Raw genomic sequence first — 22,547 nt, 5'->3', positions numbered from 1 at the left:
CCTGGGAGCCCGCAGCAAGGGGAATGGGGAACGTGCTCAGGGTTATCACTGCTGTAGCTGGTTAGAGAACGCTCAGTGTTCACCTGCCTTGGATTAGTTCATACTGCCTTTGCAAAACACCACAGGCCCAGCGGCTTAATAGAAATTTGTTTTCTCACAGTTCTGGAGACTGGGAGTCCAAGATTAGAGTGCTAGGTGATTAGATTTTTTAAAAATTAGGGCTAAGCCAGGCGTGGTGGCGCACGCTTGTAATCCCAGCACTTGGGAGGCTGAAACAGGAGGATCCGGCAGGTTCGAATCCAGACTCAGCTACTGAGTGAGGCTCTCAGCAACTTAGTGAAACCCCGTTTCCAAAAGCAAGCAAGGGCTTTCTTTCTGGCTTGCAAATGACCACCTTCTTGCTGTGTCCTCCATGGTCTTTCCTTGGCGAGTGTCTATATAGAGACAGGGTCTGCCCCCCACCCCCTTGTATTTGTGTGGTACTGGGTATTGAACCCAGGGGCATTCTACTTCTGAGCAACACCTTCAGCCCTATTTATTTTTTTTGGTAAACAGAGTCTTGCTAACCTGCTAAGAGCTTCACTAAGTAGCTGAGGCTGGCCATGTGATCCTGTCCAGCCATCCTGTCCTGTGATCCTGCAGTCCTCCGTCTCAGCCTCCCAACTACTAGGATCATAGTCAGGCACCACCACACCCAGCTGAGGGAGTTCTACTAAAGTCGTCAGTTCTTTTTTTTTTTTTTTTTTGGTGGTACTGGGGTTCCTGGAAGCCCTTCTACCTCCGGGCTACACTCCCAGACCTATTTTTACATTTTATATTTGGAAACAGGGTCTCCTAAGCCAGCGCACGCAGCTGGCTTCGAACCTGCGCGATCCTCCTGTCTCTGCCTCCCAAGCGCGGGGATTACAAGCGTGCGCCACCACGCCCGGCTAAAGTCGTCAGTTCTATCACAGTAGAGCCCTACACATGAGGCTTTATCTCCAAACACGGTCACAGTGGGAGTTAGGGATTCAACATGAAACCTGGGGGTACAAAGCCCATAGTACTCCTTATCTTTTGTGTTTTTTGTTTTGTTTTGCTTGTGGTTGGCCACTTCTTTTGGGGTGTGTGTGTGTGTGTGGTGTTTTGCAGTATTGGAGATTGAACCAAGATCCTTGCCCATGCTAGGCAAGTGTTCTACCACTGAGCTATAATCCTAGCCCTGATTGATCACTTTGAGACCCTTGAGGCATTGTTTCTTTGCGTAGGAAGCCTGCTTTCTGGCCTTTTTTTTTTTTTTTCCCCCAGTACTAGGGATGGAACCCAGGGGCATTCATGTCTGAGCTACACTCTCAGCCCTATTATTATTTATTTTGAAACAGGGTCTCATTGAGTTGCAGAGGACCTCGCTAAGTAGCTGAGGCTGGCTGCAAACTGCGATCCTCCTGTCTCAGCCTCCCAAATGCTGGGATTACAAGCGTGAGCCACCATGCCCGGTTGTGGGTTTTGTTTTTTTTTTTTAATTTTATAATTTGGCAGTGATCTGAATGTGGGAACAGATTATTTCTTCCCAGGACTTTAGTTTGTGGTGATTCTGTGCAGTTTGGAGTTAGTCCTCCAGTTTTGTTATTCTTGCATATGTGGTTATAAGTTACAGTGTTAAGCAGGGAAGACCATATAACAAACTCATGACCAATGGTGTGTTTTTTTGTGTGGTTTTTTTGTGGGGTTTTTTTTTTTTTTTTTTTTTTTGCGGGTCTAAGGATGGAACCCAGGGGCATTCTACCTCCGAGCTACACCTCTTGCCCTGTTTATTTATTATTATTATTATTATTATTATTATTATTGTTATTATTATTGTTATTATTATTTTTGGTGTTACTGGGGTTCCTGGAAGCCCTTCTCCCTCCGGGCTACACTCCCAGACCTATTTTTTATATTTTTATTTGGAGACAGGGTCTCTTAAGCCAGCACACGTGGCTGGCTTCGAACATGTGCGATCCTCCTGTCTCCGCCTCCCAAGTGTGGGGATTACAAGCATGCGCCACCATGCCTGGTTTATTCTTTATTTTGAAACAGGGTCTCACTAAGTTGCAGAGGGCCTCACTAAATACCTGAGTCTGTCTGCGAACCGCGATCCTCCAGTCTGAGCCTCTCGAATGCTGGGATCACAAGCGTGTGCCACCACGCCCGGCATCAGTCTGTTTTTATTTTGGTGCTGAGGTTTGAAAAAAAGCCAGTTATGGGCATTCCAAACACATCAGCCTTCATTTTGTTGTTTTTTAATTGTGCTGTATGCATAATATAAAGTTTACTTTTTTTTGGCAGTACTGGGGATTGAGCCCAGGGGCGTTCTACCTCTGAGCTACATCCCAGCCCTATTTTATTCTTTAATTTTGAAACAGGGTCTCACTAAGTTGTGGAGGGCCTCATTAAGTAGCTGAGACTAGCTGTGAACTTGTGGTCCTCCTGTCTCAACCTCCCAAGTACTGGGATTACAAGCATGCGCCACCATCCTGGCTCCATTTTTTACACAAGTAAAACAATGCTTATGTTTGGTTCTTGCCATTAAAAGTAGCTATTTGAGTGGGATATGGTGGCATTTGGGAGGCTGAGACAGGAGGATCACAGTTCGTGGACAGCCTCAGCTACTTAGTGAGGCCCTTTGCAACTCAGGGAGACCCTGTTTCAAAATAAAGAATAAAAAAGAGGGCTGGGGCCGGGCGTGGTGGCCATGCTTGTAATCCCCATGCTTGGGAGGCGGAGACAGGAGGATTGCACATGTTCGAAGCCAGCCCCTCTGTCTTAAGAGATCCTGTTTCCAAATAAAAATATAAAATAGGTCTGGGAGTGTAGCCCGGAGGTAGAAGGGTTCCAGGAACCCCAGTACCATGAAATAAATAAATAATTCGCGTGTGGTGGCACACGCTTGTAATCCTAGCGCTTGGGAGGTGGAGACAGGAGGATCGCGCAGGTTTGAAGCCAGCCACGCTGGCGTAAGAGACCCTGTTTCAAAAATATAAAAGAGGTAGAATGGCTTCCAGGAACCCCAATACCACCAAAAAAGGGGGGGGGCTGAGGGTGTAGCTCAGAGGTAGAATGCCCCTGTTTCCATCCTAGTACCACACACACAAAAAAAGTAGCTATTTGAACTCTGGAAGCCTGTGTCCTCAATTGTAAAAATGGGACTAGACTAATAATACTTAAAAGAGCTCTGGACTCAAACAAATTGAGCTTGAATTCAGGCACCATCACCTGCTAATTGCACTTTTTTAGTTACATATGATGGAATGCTCGTTCATGCCATCTACCCAGTGGAAAGAGCATGACTCATATGACTGTGGTGGGAAAGGGCAGGGCAGGGCGGGGCCTGCGTTTCTGCCAGTTGACTTCCTTCAGTACTGACTTCCTCATGAGTCTGAGCCACTGCTACAAGCCACTTTGCTTTATGGCTGGTTCCTGGAGGGAAAGTCCTTCCCTCTACCTCTATTTCTATTCCCTTAAAAAAATAAAAACCCCAGAGAGGGATTCTCATTGGCTGCTAGAGGGTCATGTGCTCATGACTAGCCAGTCACTGTCATCCAGAGGACCTTTGTCTCAGTGTGGATTGCGGGGCCAACCCCTGTGGCCAGGGAGGCATGGTCTGCCCTAAAAGACTTGCACTTTGCCCTTAGGAAAAAATTGCCCATCTATTTCTCCAACTGGCAGAGTGGCAGAGCATACTGCTTCTGTATGCCTGCAGGAGACCAGGGTTCTTGTCCTGGACCCTTTTTTCCACTAAGTTTTCCTTCACTAGGGGATTTGCTGAGCACCTACCTCCTGGGCCTTGGTTTCCCTGTCAGTACAAAGTGTTCAGCCCCCATCACTGAGGACACAGAGCTGACTAGGACAGAGTGCCCATCCTATAGGAAGGAGCTCACATTCTAGTTAACTCTCATGGGGTGTGAAAAGGAGATACCCAGGAGGGTTACAGGACTCTGAGGCTCTGTGCCCCACTTTTTATGGACCAAAGCAAGGTGACTTTTTCCCGAAGAGAACCAGCTCTCTGTGTGTTCTTTGCCCTCATCCCTTGTTGCCGCTGGGGCAAGGAGGATGATTATCTCTGCAACCCCCCTGGAGTCCCCAACCCACGTCTCTGGTCCCAAAAAAGAAACAGCTGGTTTGGTTTTCCATCTTACTTTACTCTTCGTTACTCTTCTAACAAGTGAGCGTGCTGGGGGTATTCTGTTCACATTCTTCCACCCCACCTCCCCAGACATCCCTGGCTCCCAGACCTCTGCTGTCCTCTCGGTTGCCACTCGAGCATGCTTAGGCAGAGGGGGCTCCTGTTTGGCATGGATTCAGCTGGAAGCAGCAGAAGAAAAGCCAGTTGGAAAAGAAACAGTATATCCCAGCCTGGGAACGGAAACCAAGGGCAGGCTGTTTCCCTCTGTTGCAGCCAAGAACCTGGTTGCCCCGGCAAGCCTGGCCGAGCATCCAGCCTGGACCTGGTGGGCGGGGGAGGGGCCCAGCCAGTGCCCTGCTCACGCCACTGTGCGGACCAGACCACAGCTCCATGGCCAGGCACACTTAGGTTGTTCTTAGCAGAAGCTTGCTGCTTTAAATACGCCTGTCTTTCCAAAAAGTCAGGGGAAGAGAAGAAATTGACTGTTACTTTTTTTTTGTACTTTAATATTTTTGTGTGTGGTACTAAGGATTGAATCCAGAGGCATTCTACCTCTGAGCTATACCCCAAGCCTTATCATTTATTCTTTCTTTCCTTATTTTTGGTGGTACTGGGAGTGGAACCCAGGGGCTTTTCTACCTCCGGACTATACTCCCAGGCTTATTTTATATTTTATTTGGAAACAGGGTCTCACTAAGTTGTTGAGAGCCTCACTAAGTAGCCAAGGCTGGCAAGCCTCCTGTCTCAGCCTCCCAAATGCTGGGATAACAAGCATGCGTCACCACACCTGGCTTATTCTTTATTTTGAAACAGGGACTCGCTGAATTGTGGAGGGCCTCACTAAGTGGCTGAGGCTGGCCTTGAACCTGTCTTAGCCTCCTAAGTAGTGGGATTACAAGCGTGCGCCACCATGCCTGGCCCTATATATCCTATATATTCTTCTAACACACACCTGTATAAATGGTAGTAACCCTCAGGTTACTGTACTCTTTATAGTTCTCTGAGAAATTATTATTATTAGAGATTTTTTGGGGGGTACTCAAGATGGAACCTACCTTCAAGCTCTCCCCCTAGCCCTATTTTTTGTTCTTTATTTTGAAACAAGGTCTCACTGAGTTGCAAAGGGCCTCACTAAGTAGCTAAGGCTGTCTGCGAACATGTGATCCTCCTGTCTTAGCCTCCCAAGTACTAGGATTTCAAGCGTGCACCACCACACCGGGCTCTGATTTGAATCTTGACTCTGCTAGTTGGTTATTCAAAACTTTTGAGTTTTAGCAAGTTACTTAATCTTTTCAGACCTCAAATCTCATCTGTAAAATAAGATAATAAGACTTATTCATTGTTGTGAGAATTAAATGAAAGAAGAAAATGCCAGGCTCTGAATAGGTGTTAGAGTAGTATTTGGGATTAGTATTTGAGAAAAGAGGAACTCAGGATCCAAGTTTGAGCTCTGTTAGGAATTAAAAAGAAGAGGGAAGGATCTTGGGAAAAGCTCAAGAGGAAATGGCTGGGCTGGGGATATGGCTCAAGGGCAGAGCACTGCCTGCCCTGCTGGGACTTGGTCCCCAGCACTCCCTCCCTAGATAGAGAGGGCAGGGGAGCCAGGCTGGGGCATGCCCCAAGGCTGGCATAAGAATTCAGGCAGGAGGATGGCAGTGCCAGGATTCTTAAGGAGTAGGGCACGAGGGCCCCTGGGTTCCCATTCTGACTGTATTTGGCCCTTCTAACTGCATTGAATCTGAATGTAGACTTCTCTGCCCAGCTGGAACAGCTGAGTTCAGAGGCTAGAGGGAGTCTGTGCTCTTTCTAACTCAGTTTGCAAAACCAGGTAAAAAGAAAAAGTCTCCTAATCTCATTGGACAGGAGAAACTTGATTGTGTAACATACACAGGAAATGGTGTGTATGGATGGTAATTACACTTTCAGGATCTTATAGAAAAGGCTTTTGTGTTTTAATCTTGTTACTGGAAGTCTTAGAACCATATGGGTTCATATATTGTTTTAATTGGAGGAAAACCTAGAAAGACTATCTACCTTACCCTCCCCATATCATTGTGTGTGTGTATGTGGAACTGGGAAGGGAACCCAGGGGCATTCTATTTCTGAGCTACACCCCCAGCCCTATTTTATTCTTTTATTTTGGGGTCTCACTAAGTTACAGAGGACCTCGCCTAATTTCTCAGGTTGGCTGCAAACCTGTGATTCTCCTGTCTCTGCCTCCCAAGTACTGGGATTACAGGTGTAATTAAAATAAAATAATAAAAATAAATTAGAGCTTGGGGTGTATCTGGGACATAGAATGTCCCCCAGTACAAAAAAAAAAAAAAAAAAAAACTTGACAAGAAAGAAACTCGAAACCCACTGCAAAGCCCTCAGCTGTGTAGAATCATCAGTGCAGAGGGGTGATCAAGTGATTGGGTTTTATCATTATCAAACTCAAAGTTTGTGTGCTTTTTTTTCTGTGTGTATGCAGTCCTGGGAATGGAACCCAGGGGCGTTCTACCTTTGAGCTACACCCCCAGCCTTATTTATTTATTTATTTATTTATTCATTTTTGTGGGTCTGGGGATGGAACCCAGAGGCATTTGACCTCCGAGCTACACCCCCTGCTCTATTTTTTATTCTTTATTTTGAAACAGGGTCTCACTGAGTTGCAAAGAGCCTCACTAAGTAACTGAGGCTGTCCTTGAACTGCGATCCTCCTGTTCTCAGCCTCCCAAATGCTGGGTTTACAAGCGTGCCCCACCATGCCCAGCTGTTTGTGTGCTTTTAACCAATTTAAAACCCACAAGAAAGAACATTTTTGTCCTGTCAGAGGCTTTTACTACTGTCATTCCTCTTGGATTACCAGTTGGTAGAGCTTCTGGGCTGGCCCTTGGTGATAGACTGCTAGCTTGCAGAATCTGTGTGGGAAGGCCGCAAAGGCTACCGGTCACCAGGCTTGGGCAGAAACAGGCTCGGCTGCCTGCGTGGGCACATAGGTTTCTCTGCAGAGAAACAACATCCCCTGTGCAGACAGGCAGCCGGGCTTTGGTCCCACACAGACTGTGAACTCTTTGAGCCTCAAGATTGTGATCTGTCAAGTAGGACAATAAAGTGCCTACTTGCTCCCTCCACAGTGAGCACGTAAAGTACCAGTCATGGTGCCTGGCACTCAAGAAACCCCTCATAAGCGTCAGAGGCTACTTTATATAGTAGGACCCTCTTATCTGCAGTTTTTGCTTGGTTTTGTTTCTTTGGCAGGGCTGGAGATGAAACCGAAGGGTGCTATACCATCCCCAGGGACGCATCCCCACCACTTTTTATGTTTTATTTTGAGACAGCATTGCCATAAGTTGCTGAAGCTAGTCTTGAATTTGCACTCTTTCTACCTCAACCTCCCCAGTTAGGATTCCAGATGAAAATAAGTAATTCATAAATTTAAATAACATTACAGTATGTTGTTATAATTATTCTGCTTTATTATTACTTTTTATTGAGCCCAATTTATAAATTGAACTTTTATCATAGGTGTGTATATATATAGGCAAAAACATTGTTTGTTTGTTTATTTATGGGTCTGGAGATGGAACCCAGGGACATTCAACCTCTGAACTACACCCCCTGCCCTAATTTTTATATATATATATATATATATATATATATATATATATATATATATTTTTTTTTTTTTTTTTTTTTTTTTTTTTTTTTTGCGGGTCTGAGGATGGAACTCAGGGGCATTTGACCTCCGAGCTATACCCCCTACCCTGTTTTTTATATTTTATTTGGAAACAGGGTCTCACTAAGTTGCGGAGGGCCTCACTAAGTAGCTGAGGCTGGCCATGAACCGCAATCCTCTGGTCTCAGCCTCCCAAATGCTGGGATTACAAGAGTGTCCCACCACACCCAGCTTATCCTTTATTTTGAAACAGTCTACACTGAGTTGCAGAGGGCCTCACTAAGTAGCTGAGGCTGTCTGTGAACCACGATCCTCTTCTCTCAGCCTTCTGAATGCTGGGATTACACGATTTTACCATCTCTAAGTGGCGTATATTGGCTCCAGGCCACAGAGCACATACTGGGAGAGCAGAGCAGGAAGCTGCTCTGAGGAACGTTTCTGTGCCTCTGGCCCGAGCCCCAGGTGTGTGGAACACATAGCAGTGTCTGGACAGCATTCCAAGGCTGATGTGGGATGAGGCCCTCTGTCCTGTAGGCAAGCCTGGTATAGGCTCCATCTGAGCTGCAGAGGTGCATGTGGCTTCTGAGAACTTTATTTTGGTTGTGGGATGGGAGGTTCTGGGGATTGAACCCCAGAAGCATTCTACCTCTGAGCTACATCCCTATCCCCCCCCCTTTTTTTTTGGTGGTGGTACTGGGGTTCCTGGAAGCCCTTCTACCTCCGGGCTACACTCCCAGACCTATTTTTACATTTTTATTTGGAAACAGGGTCTCCTAAGCCAGTGCGCGTGGCTGGCTTCGAACCTGCGCGATCCTCCTGTCTCTGCCTCCCAAGCGCGGGGATTACAAGCGTGCGCCACCATGCCCGGCCCCCCCTACCCCTTTTTAAGATACATGCCCAGCCCTACTTTATTTTTTATTTTGAAACAAGTTCTTACCAAGTTTCAGGTGGCCTTCATAAGTTGCTGAGGCTGGCCTTGAACCTGTGATCCTCCTGTCTCAGCCTTCCAAGCAGTAGGATTACAAGCATGCACCACCACACAACCAACTCAGCCCTTTTTAAACGGGGCCTCACTATGTTGCTGAGGGTCTTGCTAAATTGCTGAGGCTGCTTTTGAAGCTGTGATCTCACTGCCTCGGCTTCTCAGGTACTGGGATTGCAGGTGTGTGCCACCATGCCCAGTGCTGAGAACTTCCTTTCTCTTTTGTGGTACTGGGAATTGAACCCAGAGCTTTGCTTGGTAACATGCTGGGGACATGTTACCACTGAGTTATATTCCAGCCTAGTGTTTAGAACTTCTGTAAACCCTGTAGGTCCACTCTGTTCCTGCCCTCTCCATACAACGTAGAGAAGCAAGCCCCACCCTGCTGCTTGCACCAGCTGTCAAGGGCTCTTCAGACTTCGGCTTGACTGGAGTCCTGAGCTTGTGACTGTGTGTGAGTGTTCTCAGGCTGCGACAACTTCAAGTGAAGAGTGTTGGTCTTTGAAAGGACGGCACTGATGCCAGGTGTGCTGGTATGCACTTGTAATCCTAGTACTTGGGAGGCTGAGACAGGAGGATCACAGGTTTGAGGCCAGCCTCAGCTACTTAGTAAGGCCTTCTGCAACTTAGACTCAGTTTCAAAATAAAGAATAAAAAATGGCCAGATGTGGTGGCGTATACTTGTAATCCCAGTACTTGGGAGGCTGAGACAGGAGGATTGCAGGTTCGTAGCCAGACTCAGCTACTTAGTGAGGCCCTCTGCAACTCAGTGAGACCCTGTTTCAAAATAAGGAATAAAAATAGGGCTGGGAGTATAGCTTGGAGGTAGAATGCCCCTGGGTTCAATCCCTAGTACCACAAAAAAAGGGGGGGATGGCAGTGTCCTTTAGTGAGAAGAGCCTGTGGGGCCTCCTCCAGGCCAGGGACTGTCCATGCTAGTATGGTGTGCACAGTCATGACTTCTGGGCACCTTTGAGATGCTTCGGGCTCTTCGCTCCTATACCGAACATCAGGGAGCTCAGCGCAGGCAGACTCGCCCTGCTCCTCAGCACCGCTGCAAACGTCGGATTGGCCTTTGCCTGGGAGGAAGGAATGTTCTCTCTACTTGGAGTGAATCGCTGCCTCCTCTAAAAATGGTTTCTCTTGTCACTAACAGTTGCCTTGCAGAGGGTTTCTGGTCCTAAGTGAATGTCTTTTCCTTTGCTCTCTGCTGGTTTTGTGTTTTTTTTGCGGGTCTTCTGGGGATGGAACCCAGGGGCATTCGACCTCCGAGCTACACCCCCTGCCCTATTTTTTATGCTTGATTTTGAAACCAGGTCTCACTGAGTTGCAGAGGCCTCACTAAGTAGCTGAGGCTGTCCGTGACCCGCATCCTCCGGTCTCAGCCCCCCGAATGCTGGGGTTACAGTGTGCGCCACACGCCCGGCTTGGTCTCTGCTTTTTAGGGTGCTTCTCTCTCTTTCCCTCAGAGAGCTGCTGGGAGGGTCTAATGAAGCATTTGTCTGGAGACCAATGTTTATTTCAACATGGTTCGAGTTGTTTTTGCTTCGTCTTTCAGAGCCAGTAAAGCTGGTTATTAGCTTCTGTAATTGCTGCTGTAATTACTCTCTTGGAACTGGCAAAGGCGTAATTAAATATGGAGATTCCAAGGACTGATTTTTCCATCTAAAAGCAACCTCTTAGCTTCTATTGGCCTGGGTTAGATTTCAGTTATTAAAGCTGTTGTGTTTACAAATGTTGCTGGGAGTTGTTTGGCAGAAAAGGAATTTCCTTGGATGTTTCTTCTCTGAATATCTGGTTTAGATGAACAGCTCCTCATTAACCCAGTACTGATTTGTTTATACTTGTTTGTTTTTGCTGTGCTAAGAATTAAATCCAGGCCTCATGCCTGCTAAGCAAATCATATAAAACTGAGCTATATTTTCAACCCCAAAGTGCTTGTGCTCTCTCTGCCACTCCTCTCCTCTCTGCCTCTCCTCTCCTCTCTCTTCCCCTCCCCTCCTCTCTCTCTCTCTCCGTGTGTGGAGGGGTGTGTGCTGGGGATTAAACCCAAGGGCATTCTACCTCTGAGTCACACTCCCAGCTCTATTTTATTTTTTATTTGGAAACAGGGTCTCATTAAGTTGTGGAGGGCCTCACTAAGGAGGCTATCTGGGAACTGATCCTCCTGTCTCAACCTCCCAAGTAGTGGGATTACAAGCATGTGCCACCATGCCCAGCTTGTATTAGCCATCTTTAGGTATGGGGCTTTCTGCTTTTCTTTTTTTTTTTGGTGGTACTGGGGTCTCTTAAGCCAGCAAGGCTGGCCTCAAACCTGTGCGATCTTCCTGTCTCCGCCTCCCAAGCATGGGGATTACAAGCGTGTGCCACCACTTCTGGCTATAAAATGGTATTTTAAAGTTGCTTTATAAGAATTAGAACTGGCTGGGTGTGGTGGCACACACTTGTAATCCCAGTACCTTGGGAGGCTGAGATGGGAGCAACTCAGGTTCACACCAGCCCCAGCTACTTTGTTTCAAAATAAAGAATAAAAAAAAAAATAGGGCTGAGGGTGTAGCTCGGAGGTAGAAGGCCCCTCGGTTCAATTCCCAGCACCTCAAAAACAACAACACAAACCCTGCCAGTTTTTTTGGGATGTCTACCTGGTTTGATGTGCTGGGTGTGTGTGTACACTCTCTCGTTTACTCGTAACTCCAGTGAATCTCTCAGGGAAGCCTGAGTGGCTGGCCTAGTCTTGAGCTGGAGCTCGACCTCAGGGCCGTTCTGTCCCTGGCTGCCTGCCCTGCTTTGAGTTGGGCGTGTGTGGTTACCAGAGTTGTGAACTTGTGCTTCTGTGCTCCTTCCCTGGCTGCACTTTGAGGTATGGGGATATTGTGTACTTAGAACACGGAAGAGTTCTTTGCATAGAAGAGACTGTCAGCCCTTGATCACAGTTGGGCGACAGCTGAGGTGCATCCAGTACACCGGGGAGACTCGGGCACCCTGCAGGACACCCCGTGCCGGGCTCTGTGACGCCTGTTTCTCCCTCACAGCGGCCCTCCAGGCGCTGAAGCGCAAGAAGCGGTACGAGAAGCAGCTGGCGCAGATCGACGGCACGCTGTCCACCATCGAGTTCCAGCGCGAGGCCCTGGAGAACGCCAACACCAATACCGAGGTGCTCAAGAACATGGGCTACGCCGCCAAGGCCATGAAGGCTGCCCACGACAACATGTACGTGTCGGGAGCACAGCCCGGGGGCCTCGCGCCAGGCTGTGGTCTCGGGTGGACCCCCAGCCTTAACATCCGAGCATCTGAGTTTGCTTTAATTTGCCTTCTTTTCTAAAATGGATTGTGAATCCTAATGCCTTTGGAAGCAGATCTCATGGGACGAATAATTATTTTTTGCGTAATTCTGGGAATTCATAATTTACAACAAGCAGTTTCAGTCTGGGAAGGTCCTTAAGGTCCTTTCGCCCAGACCTGTGATTATCAAGGGGGAATAGGAGGCCGCATTCCAGAGAAAAGCATGCTTGTCTTGGGTTCAATGTGAACGTGTCCACAAGTGGGGTTGGGAGCTGTGGTCACGACGGTCCGAAGCTGGCAGGACCTTGGTGTGTGATGCGCCTGAGGCTTGGGTTGCTCTGCGCTGTGTCTGCTTGAGTAGTAGCACTGGCCACCTCCCTTGCTCTGGGCTGGGGCTGCCTATGACGGTGCCCTCGCCCTCAGCAGTCTTTCCTTCTCTTTGTGCAGCTGCCTAAGAAACTAGATAACCAGGTTTATTTAAATGATTAGTAAAGGCCAAGGTTGCTAGGCTTCAAATGATGGCCTGTCCCATGAACATAGTTCCGCATTTGCTACAGCTTTTGGAGTTGACCGTTTATATTGGGGTGCTTGGAGCCCATCTTATTTCCTTTCGCGCACTCTGCTATGCTTTAGGAAAAGGGTTGCAAGCCTGGCGTGGTGGCGCGCGCTTGGGAGGCTGAGACAGGAGGATCACAGAGGTTCGAAGCCAGCCGCAGCTACTTAGTGAGGCTCTCAGCAACTTAGTGAGACCCTGTTTCCAAATAAAGTATAAAATAGGTCTGAGAGTGTAGCCCAGAGGTAGAAAGCCCCAGTACCACAAGAAAAAAAAAGAAAGAAAGAAGAAAGAAAGAAAGAAAGAAAGATGGCAAAATGCAACCTGTAGGTCTGCCACCTATTTTCATAAATAAAGCTTTATTGAGACACAGTTATGTCATACATTTACATACTGTCAATAGCTGCTTTTGTGCCATAAAGCAGGATTAAATGTTTGTAGCAGAGATAATACAGATTCTAAAGTATTTCCTGTCAGGCCCTGGTAAAGAAGTCTGCCGCTCCTTGATCTAGACAGTGAGGGGCAGGAGAAGTTGCTTGCGAGGTGCCGTCGGTGCCCTGGGCCGGTCGTTTGGATGAGAGCCGCGTCTCCTGCTTTCCCATGTTCTTCCAGACACCTAGCACGAGCACATCTCACAGATACGGTGTGTGCTTCGACACATGAAATAGAGCCTATTGAACAGTTGCATGATTGATCCTGTATAGAAAAAGTTCTCGGGTTAAACTTGGCTATCTAGTTTCTTACTTTCTTTGGGGCCTCGTAGAGGAGCCTTTGGGGACTGAGCAGAAGGGAAAGGCGTGTAGGTGGCGTGGCTGTGTTTTGTGGAGTGTGATCTTACCTCTTCTGTGCACACTTGCTCTTGGGCTTGAAGAGGAGCTGTGGCCCAGAGTGGGAGTCCTGCAGTCTCACTCTCATCTGACGGCGGCTCACTTGTCATCTGACTTCCCAAGCCCTATTTTCTTAGCGTGTGAAGACTAGGAAACATCTTAAGGACTCGTGCCCTTGACTCCATGAGGAGGAAGGCAGCTGGAGGGCCGGGCAGGGAGCAGCCTGGCGAGGGGCTTCTGCTTCTGCCTTAGAGGCCCTCTTCCCAAGACTAGCCAACCAATGACAGTCTGTTCACTTCATTTCCAGGGACATCGATAAAGTTGACGAGTTAATGCAGGACATTGCTGACCAGCAGGAACTTGCAGAAGAGATTTCAACAGCTATTTCAAAACCTGTAGGGTTTGGAGAAGAGTTTGACGAGGTGAGTGGTTTCATGCAGAAGAATGAACCTGAGCTGGTGTGGTGGCGCACGCTTGTAACCCCAGCGCTTGGTAGGCTGAGACAGGAGGACCGCACAGGTTCCAGGACAGCCTCAGCTACTTAGTGAGGCTCTCAGCAACTTAGTGAGACCCTGTTTCCAAATAAATTATAAAATAGGTCTGGGAGTGTAGCCCAGAGGTAGAAGACCCTTAGATTTCATACATAGCACCAAAAAAAAAAAAAAAAAAAAAAATAGAACCTCACACACAACACCCAGGACGACCCTTAATGTGTTGTTGAAGGTTCTCAAGCAGAGGTGTGTGGTTCAGCAATCACCAATTCTTTCCCCTCCAGACCTGGATATAGACAGAGCCATGGTGTTGACCGCTTCAGAATTCTGAACTTTGAGGGGAGCTGTCATGGCTTGGGGTAGGCACCGCAAAGGAGCCTTCAGCAGGCATTAGGCCAGTAATTAGCTTCAGCAAGCAGTTACTCCACACCCTTCCTGGTGGGCACTGGGCTTAGAGTTGGGGCAGCAGAGATGACAATTCCCTGGGGGAGGTTACAGAAGTTTTCCCGTGGACAACTCTGACACGGGTAAAGGAAAAGCCAGAGAAGGAGCATTTCCATGCAATCTCTGAGGGGCCCTCTGGACATAACAAAGAGCCAGCCTACAGCCCTTACCCTGAGCCCCAGCACCAGGGCTCCATGCTTCACGCTGGAGTCATAGGGGTTGATAAGTTAATTTTGATTCAGCAAATATTCTTGAGCATTCACTCCGAGTCTCCATTTCTGAGATAATATAAACGAGCGGGGTGCAGTGACACTGCCTGTAATCCCAGGACTTAGAGGCTGAGATAGGAGAGCACAGGTTCGAGATCAGTCTCATCAAGTAGTGAGACTCTCATCAACCTTCAACCTGGTAAGATCCTGTTTCAAAATAAAAATATACACCGTGATCCCAGTGAGGTTGAGACAGGAGGATCGCAGGTTCGCAGCCAGCCTCAGTAACTGTTGAGGCCGTCTGCAACTTAGTGAGACCCTGTTTTAAAATAAAGAATAAAATAGGGCTGGGGGTATAGCTTGGAGGTAGAATGCCCCGGGCTCAATTCCCAGTACCACTAATAATAACAACAACAACAACAATAATAACAACAACAAAATTAAAATAGGCCTGAGGATGTAGCTCAGAGATAGAATACCCCTTTATTCAACCTCCATATCCCCCCCTGCAAAATAAAAAGAATGGAAAGATGCAACCTCTCCTCCTAAGACACTCCCAGCCAGGGGCAGACCCCAGACGCACCTGTGCATCAGTGTCACTCCCTAGCTCTGCGCCAGCAGAAACTTGTTTAGGGTGTTAAGTCAAAGCGCTCTGAACTTGGAGTTCCCGACCCTCTGACCTTCCCAGGTGTGTCAGACGTGGCTGCAGGGCAGGAGTTCCAGGGAGGGCTCTCACTGTTTCCTTTTACCAGGATGAGCTCATGGCCGAACTAGAAGAACTAGAACAAGAAGAGCTAGACAAGAATTTGCTGGAGATCAGTGGACCCGAAACAGTCCCTCTACCAAATGTTCCCTCTATAGCCCTACCATCCAAACCTGGTAAGTACATCTTACAGTCGGGCTACACCCTGGCGCTGTGTGGGCTGGGTGGTCTTATGCTTGGTTGGTTTCAGTGTGGGTCGTGAGCGTGTGTGAGGATGTGTCGGGAGTGGCCACATTACAGTGTCACCCGCCCTCTTTGGTTCTCTCTAGAACAGGGTTTCTTCACCTCAGCACTGTTGACATGGCAGGATGATTATGGGTAGTGGACGTAGGAGGCTACCCTAGGCATTGCTCTGTGTTCTGAAACCAAAAATGTCTCCAGACATTACCAGATTTCCCTTGGTGGTAGAGGTGGGGAACCACGCCCAGTTGGGACTCACTATTCTAATTTTTCACCAAAAAAGAAAGTTCCAGGTACTGTGAGAGGATGTGAGGATTTGAGTTTGCTCCTAATATCCTGTGCTGTGCACACCTCAGACAGCCCCAGGGGAAGGAAACAGCTTTGGCTTCTTAAGGGACTGCTTCCAAGCCGGGCGCGGTGGCACATGCTTGTAATCTAGCATTTGGGAGACTGAGACAGGAGGATCTCGGTTCACAGACAGCCTCAGCTACTTAGGCCCTTTGCAACTTAGTGAAAGTAGGGCTGGGGATGTACCTGGGTTCCATCCCCAGTACCCCCCATGCACACACTAATAATAATAATAATAATAATAATAATTTCCTTCCCCATTGCTTCTTCCCTGCCCTTTTTGGAATATTTCACCCCTGGTAGAATTAAGTACTCCACAGTGAATTTCTAGAAATGTAAAGCAGCTAGTTAAGCATGGAGAGAGGCCCCTGTGGTGGTGTGTGACCAAGTCGCGGTCATTGTCTTCTCCCATGTGTGGCAGAAAAGACCTTCATGACCTCCTGTGCCTGGGGTCTGAGCAGCTGTCGGCGGCCACCTGGGGGTGTCTGGGCTGCCCCGCAGCTTGAGTTAGGGACCAGTTAGTTGGGCAGGGATGGAAGTCTCCTGAGGCTCTTCCCTCTCTCCTCACGCCTTGGAGCTCTGGGACCGAGGCCTCGCAGGGATCCTGCTAGACCATCTTTGGAATCTTCCTGACAGACTGTCTGGCCCTGAGGGGTGTGGGTGTCGGGATAGAGGAGGTGCTGGGGAAGTGCACCCGGTTCCCAGGGGATTCGTATGGCAGTGGCTGACAGACTGGCGGCGAAGCTGGCAGCTGGGCACAGCCCTGGCATGCAGCCGAACATGTCGGAAGCACCGCAACCTGCCCTAAGTAGTCTTTTCTGTCTTCACACAGCCAAGAAGAAGGAGGAGGAAGACGACGACATCAAGGAGTTGGAGAACTGGGCTGGAACCATGTAACTGGCCTGGGCCCAGACAGACTCTGGCGGCCCGCGCGGCAGCAGGCACATGCGTGCGCAGGGCAGGCAGGACGTGGTGCCGGATCCGCCGTCATACTCCACGCTCGCTCCAAGCTGTAGGCCCGCCACTGCTCACTCTGGCATCGCATGGCCTGTGCCCCGGGGACAGGCGGGGGAGGGGCGGGCGGGGCGGGAGGTGCCTGCTGTTTATAATGTTGAATTTCTGTAAAATAAACTGTATTTGCAAATCCAACATTGAGCTTCTGGACTGTGCTAACTCTGCTGCTGAATCCTCAATGGAGAGGGTTGACCATTTGCAGTTGAAATGATCTGAAAATGTAGCCTCTGTCCTCTTAAGTCAGTTGACTTCTCGCACATCTCTTTGTAAGATTGTATGGTACTGGCAGAAAAGTCGTTTTTTAAAAGCCATAGGCTTTTTTCTCATACTTAGCTGTAATAACGCATCTGTTCTTGGTGTCCTCGAGCTGTGTTTCTGTCCATCGCCGTGTGCCGGCCAGTGTTTACCTCTCCGGCCGCTTCTCCCACCCTGTCTCTTGGCGTTTATGACACTGATTTGAAATGGATGTGTTCTCTTGAGCAAGTGAGATTGTTAGAATTGCCCAGATATACAGTTTTCTAACATAGTTCTAAGGTTCTTGTTGTTGTTTGTGATAACTGATAGATAACTCATTGGAAACATGTGCATACATTTATATTCAGATGAAATTATGGTTTGCACTGTCTATTAAATATCTCGATTAATTTTCATACTTTGCCGTTGTGTTCACTTGATCTCTTTACCTTGGGAGCAGACCCTTTCCAGGCCAGCATGGTGTTCAGTGGCATCTGTGGGAACAGGAAAACTTGAACATGACATATACCAACAGTCTGAACCAGAGCAGAGCCTGTCTTCCTGGGGGTCTGTTTGGTTCTAGAGGCCATGGCGCTCGCCTTGCTGGGGTCCCTCTGGGCCAGCTCAGGTGAATTGGTTCTTGCATAGTTCCAGGGTCTTCCCTCCTGCTTTGCCAGTGTCCATGGCACGCCTGCAGGAACCTCTGCCTGTTGGAAACCATGGTGCAAGGCCACACAAGGCCAGGAGCGTGCTGAAGTGGTTTTACCATGGGAGGAAGAGCCAGGCAGTGACTGAAAGACCGGGACACGTGTGCTCATCTCGGGCTGCTGTGATCACTGTGGCTTTGGCCCACGCTTGCATTTCCTCCACTGTCCTCTGCATCCCTTGAGAATCTGAGGACAGCTAAGGATCTTCAGCAAAGCAGATTATGCGTGCCCATCCCTAACTGCAGGCCGACTGGCAGTATTGGGAGGACACTCAACTCGTGCTGCTCCTCCCCAGGCCTCTTAAGAGGGTGCCCAGTGAGACGCTGGCTTCGCTCACCTGCCTTCCCTGGTCTTGTTTTCCCAGTAACACACACACATACACGCAGAGTCGGAGTGTGGCTCAGAGTAGAATGCCCTTGGGTTCAATTCCTAGTAACTAAGACACACACACACACACAGTGGGAGTGTAGCTCAGAGTAGAATGCTCGTGGGTTCAATTCTCGGAACCAAAAAAAGAAAAAAAGGGAGCTTGCTGGTCCCCCTTCTGAGCAGAGATGTGTTCCCTGGCTCATGATGCTATAGGCCTAAACTTTTTGGCTTTTTTTTTCTTCCTCTCCCTTCCTCACTCCCTCCCTCCCTCCTTCCTTCATCTTTCTTTCTTTCCTTTCCTTTTCTTTTTCTTTTTATTTATTTATTTGAAGCCCAGGGGCATTCTCCCTCCAAGTTACACCCTCTACCCTATTTTATTTTTTTATTTTTACTTTTGAAACAGGGTCTTGCTACATTGCTGAGAGTCTCACTACTTGCTGAGGCTGGCCTTGAACCTGCGATCCTCCTCTCAGCCACCTAAGTTCTGGGATTATAAATTGCACCACCATGCCTGCTTGGGCTGTGTGTGTGTGTGTGTGTGTGTGTGTGTGTGTGTGTAGTACTGGGGATTGAACCCAAGGGTGGTCTGCCCTTGAGATAGACCCCCAGCCTTTTTTTTTTTTTTTTTTTTTTTTGGTGGTACTGGGGTTCCTGGAAGCCCTTCTCCCTCCGGGCTACACTCCCAGACCTATTTTTATTTTTGGAAACAGGGTCTCTTAAGCCAGCGTGGCTGGCTTTGAACGTGCGCGATCCTCCTGTCTCCGCCTCTCAAATGCAGGGATTACAAGCGTGCGCCACCACACCCCGCTGACCCCCACCCAGCCTTATTTAATTTTTTTATTTGAAACAGGGTCTCATCTAGTTACTGAGGACTTCACTAAATTGTTGAGGCTTTCCTCAAACCTGCATTCCTCATTCCTTCTGTCTCAGCCTCCCAAATACTGGGATTATAGGCATGTATGACCATACCTGGCTTTATTTATAAATTCTATTTTTCTACCACTGTACTACTATATTGTGTAATAATACACACCTCCTTGAAGTTTTTATTTACTTAATGTGGTACAGGGAATTGAAGCCCAGGGCACTTTACCACTGAGCTGTATACCCCCAGCTCTTTCTTGTGTGTGTGTGTGTGTGTGTGTGTGTGTGTGTGTGTGTGTGTGTTGCTGGGGATTGAACCCAGGGAGCCTTCTACTTCTGAGCTACACTCCTCAGCCTATTTATTTTTTATTTTATTTTATTCTTTTTTGTGGTACTGGGGATGAAACCCAGGGGCATACTACCTCTTGAGCTACACCTCCAGCCCTATTTTTTTTTATCCTTTTTTGTAGTACTGGGGGTGGAACCCAGGGGCTTTCTAACTCCAGGCTACACCCCTAGACCTATTTTATATTTTATTTGGAAACAGGGTTTCACTAAGTTGCTGAGAGCCTCACTAAGTAGCTGAGGCTGGCTTCAAACCTGTGTGATCCTCCTGTCTCAGCCACCCATGTACTGGGATTACAAGTGTGTGCCACCACGCCCGGCTTATTCTTTATTTTTTGAAACAGGGTCTCATTGAGTTGCAAATGGCCTAAGTAGATGAGTCTGTCTGAGAACCATGATCCTTCTGTGTCAGCCTCCCAAATGCTGGAATTACAAGCGTACGCCACCTTATTTTACTTTTTTTTTGCAGTGCTGGGGACGGAACCCAGGGGGGATTCTACCTCTGAGCTATGTCCCCCCAGCCCTATTATTTTATTCTTTATTTTATTTATTTATTTATTTACTTATTTGTTTATTTATTTATGGTACTGGGGGTGACCCAGGGGCTTTTCTACCTCTGGGCTATACTCCCAGGCCTATCTTATACTTTATTCAGAAACAGGGTCTCACTAAGTTGCTGAGAGCCTCACTAAGTAGCTGAGGCTGGCTTCAAACCTCTGTGATCCTCCTTGTCTCAGCCTCCCAAGCGCTGGGATTACAAGCGTGTGTCACCACCACACCTGGCTCTATTTATTTATTTTTGAAATAGGGTCTTGCAGCCAGGTGTGGTGGTGCATGCTTGTAATCCCAGCATTTGGGAGGCTGGGAACGGAGGATCATGATTTATGGACAGCCTCAGCTACTTAATGAGGCCCTTTGCAACTCAGTGAGATTCTGTTTCAAGATAAAGATAAAAAATAGGGCTGGGGGTGTGGCTCGGAGGTAGAACGCCCCCCTGGATTCCATCCCCTCCCCCCAGTATAAAAAAAAAATAGGGTCTTGCTAAGTTACTGAATTGCTGAGGCTGGCTTCAAACCTGTGCTCCTCCTGTCTCAGCTTCCTAAATACTGGGATTACAGGCATGCCCCACCAGGTCCGGTTTAAATTTTTTTTTTAATTGTTTTTGAGTCTCCTGTCCCTAAGGAGGCTCATCCTGGGTGGGGCACACTACCTGTATCAGAATCGCCTGTGAATGGCTCAGGGCTCAAAGCATCAGGATCTCCGAGGGATGGACCTAACATGATTCCTGCACGGGTCAGAATTTCTTGAAGGGTAGGGACTTTCTTGTTGCTGGAGACTGAACCCAGAGACAGTCTACTTCAAAGCTACATCCATAGTACATTGGATTTTTTTTTCTTTTTTGAAACAGAGTCTTGTCAACTTGCTGAAGTTCAAAACTGTGACCCTTTTGTCTCAATGTTTCAGTCTCCTAGATAGTGGGATTACAGGTGTATACCTCCAACCCAGCAAGAACTTGATTTTCAGCGTGCTTCCAAGCCAGGCATACTGGCACATGCTCACAAGTCCCAGTACCTGGTATGCTGAGACATGTTTGAAAGAGCCTCCTTCTGAAACTTAGCAAGGCCACTGCAACTTAGTGAGACCTGGTTTCCAAATAAATAAGATCAGGTTGGGGGTATAATTTGGAGGTAGAATGCCTCTGGGTTCCATCCCAGTATCAATAAACAAACATGCTCCCTGGGGCTCTTATTTGAATGGCTCTGGGAGTCCCGCTTCACCTCTGGGGTCATTTTTTCTAGTGTAGCACGGGGACCCCCATGCTGCCTACAGTGAATGACCTCACGAGGCCTCAGTTGAGGGAACTGACGGGTTGATTCAAGCACCGTGCGTTGAGACGTCCAAGGGGCATTTCCCAAACTACTGAGTCAAGGAGTGAGTGCCCAAGAACACCTTTGAGACTGGGCGGCAGCACGGTGTGGTCTGGAGAGGGAAGCGGCCCAGGTCTGCAGCTGGGATCCTCCCCGCGCTCCTCCACTGGACCAGGGGCCAGCGCGGCGCGCCCAGGGGCCTGCAGGTGGCACCATCTCCCAGGCAGTGAGACCTGCGCGGGGCCGAGCCCGGGGAGCTGTGGGCTCTTCCTCATGGTCTGGGCCTGGTGGGCAGTGGGGTCTAAAAGGGGTGTCAGGCTAGGATCCTTCCAGCCTAGCCTGGCCCCTTCCTGCTACCCCCACCCCAGCCTGGCCGCGCAGGGGTTGCCCTCAAGAGCCCAAGGGGCAAATGTCCTGCGTCCTCAGGCAGGAGAGGGCAAGCTAGCCTGGATGTGGGGCCATTGCCTTGATAATAAGGTCATTTCTGCGACTCCCTCTGCAGGGGCCCTGAATGGGCAGGTAGGTGGGGGCTGCAGTGGCTGCAGGGCCCCTGGCCTTTGGAGTCTGACCAAGGAGGGCAGAGCTGTGTGCAGAGCCTGCCCCTGGTGCTAGCTGCTCGCATCTAGTAAAATGGATTAAAAGGAATAAAGGAGCTGGGTGAGGTGGCCACGCTGCAGCCTGCCTGTCCAGCGGTCCGGGCCTCAATTTGGCCAGGTGGCCAGAGGCTCTAAGCTCTCACACCAGCCAGCGTTTCTGAAGCACTTCCTGGCGCCTGCACGCTGCACAGGGCCTTCTGGGTTCATTTCTATGAGTCCTCACGATAACCCTCAGGAGTGGTTATTATTATGATCCTCACTGTACAAGTAAAAAAACAGCCGGGCGTGGTGGTGCACGCTTGTAATCCCAGTACTTGGGAGGCTGAAACAGGAGGATCGCAGTTCTCGGTCAGCCACATCGACTTAGTGAGATCCTCTGAAACTTAGTGTGACTCTGTTTCAAAATAAAGAATAAAAAATAGGGCTGAGGATGGAGCTTGGAGCTTGGAGCCAGAATGCTCCTGGGTTCAATCCCATTACCAGAAAAAAAAAAAAAAAAGACTCAGAGAAGGGGAGTGACTTGATCCAGCCACCCAGTGGGTGGTCCAATCCTCCTGCCACCAGAGCTGCTGAACCTCCCCCAGCTCCCATGGCCAAGAGGGGAGGAGGGGCTTCTATGGCCTGGCTGTGTCCCTGCCCCTGGCCAGAGCATGGGGACAGGCCTGA

General features: G+C 48.6%; 1 protein-coding gene across 1 annotated transcript in view; it reads left to right on the top strand.

Annotated features, from left to right (window-relative positions):
- CHMP4B (charged multivesicular body protein 4B) overlaps nt 1-16,781 on the top strand; it is a gene marked incomplete at both ends in the record, with an annotated part of 37,319 nt that extends 20,538 nt beyond the window's left edge. Inside the window, 4 exons of the mRNA XM_080716287.1 lie at nt 11,820-11,997; nt 13,757-13,871; nt 15,346-15,472; nt 16,717-16,781. Coding sequence (XP_080572413.1) covers nt 11,820-11,997; nt 13,757-13,871; nt 15,346-15,472; nt 16,717-16,781 — 485 coding nt within the window. The remainder of the gene's footprint in view (nt 1-11,819; nt 11,998-13,756; nt 13,872-15,345; nt 15,473-16,716) is intronic.
- Between the last annotated feature and the right edge of the window lie 5,766 nt (nt 16,782-22,547).

The sequence above is a fragment of the Muscardinus avellanarius genome, assembly GCF_963383645.1.
Source record: "Muscardinus avellanarius genome assembly, chromosome: 19".
Classification (NCBI taxonomy): Eukaryota; Metazoa; Chordata; class Mammalia; order Rodentia; family Gliridae; genus Muscardinus; species Muscardinus avellanarius.
This window is presented reverse-complemented; position numbering and strand designations above follow the sequence as displayed.